The sequence below is a fragment of the Pteropus alecto genome, unplaced genomic scaffold (genome assembly GCF_000325575.1).
Source record: "Pteropus alecto unplaced genomic scaffold, ASM32557v1 scaffold7, whole genome shotgun sequence".
Classification (NCBI taxonomy): Eukaryota; Metazoa; Chordata; class Mammalia; order Chiroptera; family Pteropodidae; genus Pteropus; species Pteropus alecto.
The window spans coordinates 38,645,530-38,649,656 of record NW_006494614.1 but is presented as its reverse complement, the minus strand read 5'-3'; the positions used below and the strand labels follow the sequence as shown (position 1 = coordinate 38,649,656).

The 4,127-nt window shown below is 41.2% G+C and overlaps 1 protein-coding gene across 1 annotated transcript in view; it reads right to left on the bottom strand.

The window, feature by feature from the left end:
- The window catches only part of CLIC5 (chloride intracellular channel 5), a 148,868-nt gene extending 145,128 nt beyond the window's left edge, over positions 1-3,740 (bottom strand). The window contains exon 1 of the mRNA XM_006926482.2: positions 3,125-3,740. Coding sequence (XP_006926544.1) covers positions 3,125-3,655 — 531 coding nt within the window. The 5' untranslated portion in view covers positions 3,656-3,740. The remainder of the gene's footprint in view (positions 1-3,124) is intronic.
- Between the last annotated feature and the right edge of the window lie 387 nt (positions 3,741-4,127).

Below are 4,127 nucleotides of genomic sequence, written 5' to 3'. Positions count from 1 at the left end.
AGCCAGAATGTTCCTTCTAAAATCCTCTGATGAATTTCCACATCACTGAGTAAAAGTGAAAGTTCTTCCAATGGCTCATGAGAACTGACATGATCTATGCCCACCTCCACCTCTCTGGGTTCATCTGCTACCACCTTACCTCTCTCCCTTACCTCACTCCAGCCTCTCTCCTTTACCTCACTCCCTTACTTCACGACTCCTCGTTTCCCTACTTACCATTGCTCTGTCAAATTGTGGGAGGCTGAATAATGGCTCCCAAACTTGCCATGTTCTAATTCCTGGAACCCATAATTTTATTTCTCGGTGACAGAAGGGACTTTGCAGATGCAATTATATTAAGACTCTTAAAACGGAAAGATTATCCTGGATTACCTGGTGGGCCCAAACTAATCACAAGGCTCTCTGTAAGAGGGACATAGGAAGAGGCAGATCAGAAGAAGGCAAGGCAAAGATGGAGGCAAGGGGATAAAAAGTGATGTGATATGTGAGCAATGAGCAAGGAATGAGGTCAACCTCTAGAAGCTAGAGGAGGGAAGGGAACAGATTCTCCGCGGAGCCTCCAAAAAGAACACAGCCCTGCCAACACCTTGATTTTAGGTCATATAACTAACTCATTTCAGATTTCTGACCTCCAGAACTGTGAGAAATTGATTTGTGTTGTTTCGAGGCACTGTTTGTAGTAATATGTTACAGCAGCAATAGGAAATTATTCTGTTTCATGATTCTTTATGGTACTATTACCATTGGGCTTATTTTATATTTTCTTATTTATTTGTCCATCAGTTGTCCCTCCCACTACAATGCAAAGTACATGGGAGCCAGGATTTTGGTTTCTTCGTGGTTGTAAACCTAGGGCCTGGCACAATAACTACCTGTTCAGTGAGGGAATAAATGATATATTTTAATTAAGTAATTGGCCAACACCCTGAAATAGCTGATCTTCGATAAAATGTTGTTTGAACACAGAGTTACAAGCCTGCATGACATTTTCACTGACTTGTCTAGAACAGGTGGAAACATGTACACATGAGCTTGGGCTGCATCTAAAAGAGCCCAGGAGAAGAAATCCCAGGACTGCATAGCAACAAGCCCTGCTAGGAAGATGGTGAGCACACTTAAGCCCTGTCAAATTTGAGGGGGTTCCAGCATCCACTCCGGGTTGTTGGGAAGAGGAAGGAGCCTGAGCAGGTTACACTCATACCCTCTACTCCCATGCAAGCCGAACAACCCCTGTTTTTACCTGTTTTTGTATATTACATTTTGTATATTACATTTCCATTCAACATTGAATAAGTGAGATGGGGTAGAGGCGTAAGAAGCAAGGATGCTAACTGTTCCTCTTGTTACTGAGTTCTGCTAAATATCCTTAAAAAGGAGTTCACACACAGGAGGTCGATAGTACACGCTAACATTATGGTTAACATAATTATACTAAAAAGAATGTCAACTTAAAGATTTAATTAAGTCTGGTATTTGCTTTACAGTATTACAGACCATAAATAATTTAGTAATCACACATCACTATCCCACAGTTTTTCCTATTGATGGAACCAGCTAGAGATGCCAATACTTCTATTTTCTTCTACTTCTTTTTGGTTCAACACCAGTGGTAGGCTAATTTCTGGTGAAATCAACACTTTGCCAAATTTACAAATAATTGTCTTGGTGCCAGTGATGAGGATGATGACCATTCACCCTGCCTGCTGCATAAAGTTGCAGGATGCTTCTGTCCTGAGAAAAAATACAACTAGTCCTCACTTTTTAAAAATGTGGTTTTTTTGGAAACCAACACAATGGCGATGTGGCTATGGAGGCTGAACGCTGCTTGAATGTATCAGCTCCGACTTCGCCTTCTCCATGGACCCCCTGCAGACTCCCTCCTGGAACTGCCACAGCACTCCACGCATTCCTATAGTCACCAACACTTGCACGTTAAACATGTGCAAGTCTGTCTCCTGCTCCACATTGTCAATTTCTTCAGTGCAAGAGCCCTGTCTTACACAGCCCTCCCCCTCCCTCGCCCCGATAATACAAGGCAAGCTTTAATATAATACCAGGCAAGCTTTGTCAGGTACCTAAGTATGAGTCAAACACTCTGATAGTTGATTTTTAAAAAGGCCTTGTGGTAGAATAAAGGATACATGATTTACACACAAAACAACTAGGGAAAGTACAAAGTAGAAAATAATAGTGCATTAAACTAGCAAATAAAGTATATTTCATTAGAGGAGTTATTGGAAATGAGGAGAGGGAGAAATGAGCGTGGGCTGAAATTTTGTAGGCTCATAGAGTAATCATTTTTATTAGCAAAAAATGGCAGTATTACTAATATGTTGTCTTCGTATTTTAAAGAAACATGTAAATATGAATATCGTGGGATCCTAAGTTTTGCGGGGGAAATATTCTGCCATCTTTATTAATAAAGATGATTATTTTTAGCCCTGAAATGCTTTTCATGTTTTAATAATAGTCATAGCCATAATCTTTATTACAATATTAATCTAATACAAAGATCACCAAAGTTCTTTGCTTAAATATCATAAGCATTAAACATTAACACTGGCGATTAGTGTCTTACTGCTACGGAAATCATTTTACTTCGTCAGATATTTTAGTTATATTGGTGCCCAAAGAGCAAGCTCAGTGACAGAGGTAACATTTATTGAGCACAAATCTGAAATACCTGTGACCTTAGAAATGTCATGAAGGAAACTCCAGCACCTGACTGCAGATTCGACTTTCTCTTACAAACTTTGGTTTTGTTTTCTCAAATCATGCCAACGAAGAAAATTTAACCAGACAGGAAAATGTGCTTAATGTCTGTCACAAGATAAGGGTCTGAGCAACAATTTCTGCTCATTTGTAAGTGAACTCAAAAAATGCTTTGCCCGCGGTATATAGAAGTCAATGATTAGACACATTTTAAATGCCTTTCCAGTTCTTGCAATTTTGAGCTGTCCTGGGTGAATTCTGGAATGACCGATTTAATCAGCACTACTCTTGACAAAGTCCTGAGATCCGAGGACCCCGACACCATGCATCTTTCCCTGATCACTCAGAGCAAAATAAAACATCAATTATACCATCTGTACATGCAGGTGTGCCTATCAGAGGCAGCCCTTACCTTCACAAAGAGGGTAATCTGAGGGTCTGTGGAAGATGATTCATTTTCTTCCAAACCATCAGCAGCAGAGTAGCAGGTGGGGGGACCTTCACTGCTCTCCAGGACGGTGAAGCTTGAAGGAGAAGGCAGGTCTTCTTTCATCATACTTCCATTCTCCTGTGGCTCTGCTGGGCTAGGCTCCTGGTCTTGAGTTGGTGAGTGTAATTCTTCCATTGAGATGTCCTTCTCCTCCTGAGGCCCACCTGGTGGAAGATCCTGGGCCTCAGGGCATACTTCATCAGGCAGGAGGTCGCTTTCTGCTTTCGGTTGGGAAGAGGCCCAACTGTTCTCTTCACCGCCAACAGCATAAACCGGTACAGAGTTATAGTAATGAGATTCCAGCTCAGTGGCATATAAACTGTTTTCTGACCTCGAGTCTTCAAGCATGTCATCATTATGGGCGCTTTCATTTTCTGCTGGCTGGTCTGGAACCTCATACATCCCCACTTTTTGGACTGTGTCATAGATGGTGCTGTACTCTTTGTCATTCATGTTTATTGATCTGATAGATCCTTTTGCAAGCAGACCTGAGTGGATCTGAAGTGAGTAAAGTGACAGAGGATGCTGCACTTCCTTGCAGAGGAGTCAGTGGGCTTTTGAAACACAGAAACTAGCAACAGCTATCAATGACAGGTCTCTAACAATCATTAACCAGAGCCTTTAATCAGCAAACCACAAGTCCATTGGATGAAAGATAAAGCTTACATATTCAGTTAACTCTTTCACCCCTAAGGACATTTTTAACTGACTCTGGGGTTTTCCTCATCACCAGTAACTAAGTTTCTTTGGATTGACTACAGGTTGAATTTAATTTCCTCCCAGTCCACAGTGAAATTTCTGAATATTTACCCATTTGTCACTAAATGGAGCTCAGTCTTTCAACTGACCTCACGTGCTGACAGCGTTCAAGAAGTCCCTGCAATTCAGTGGAGAACAATTCTTCACAATGGTAATATCTATTTAT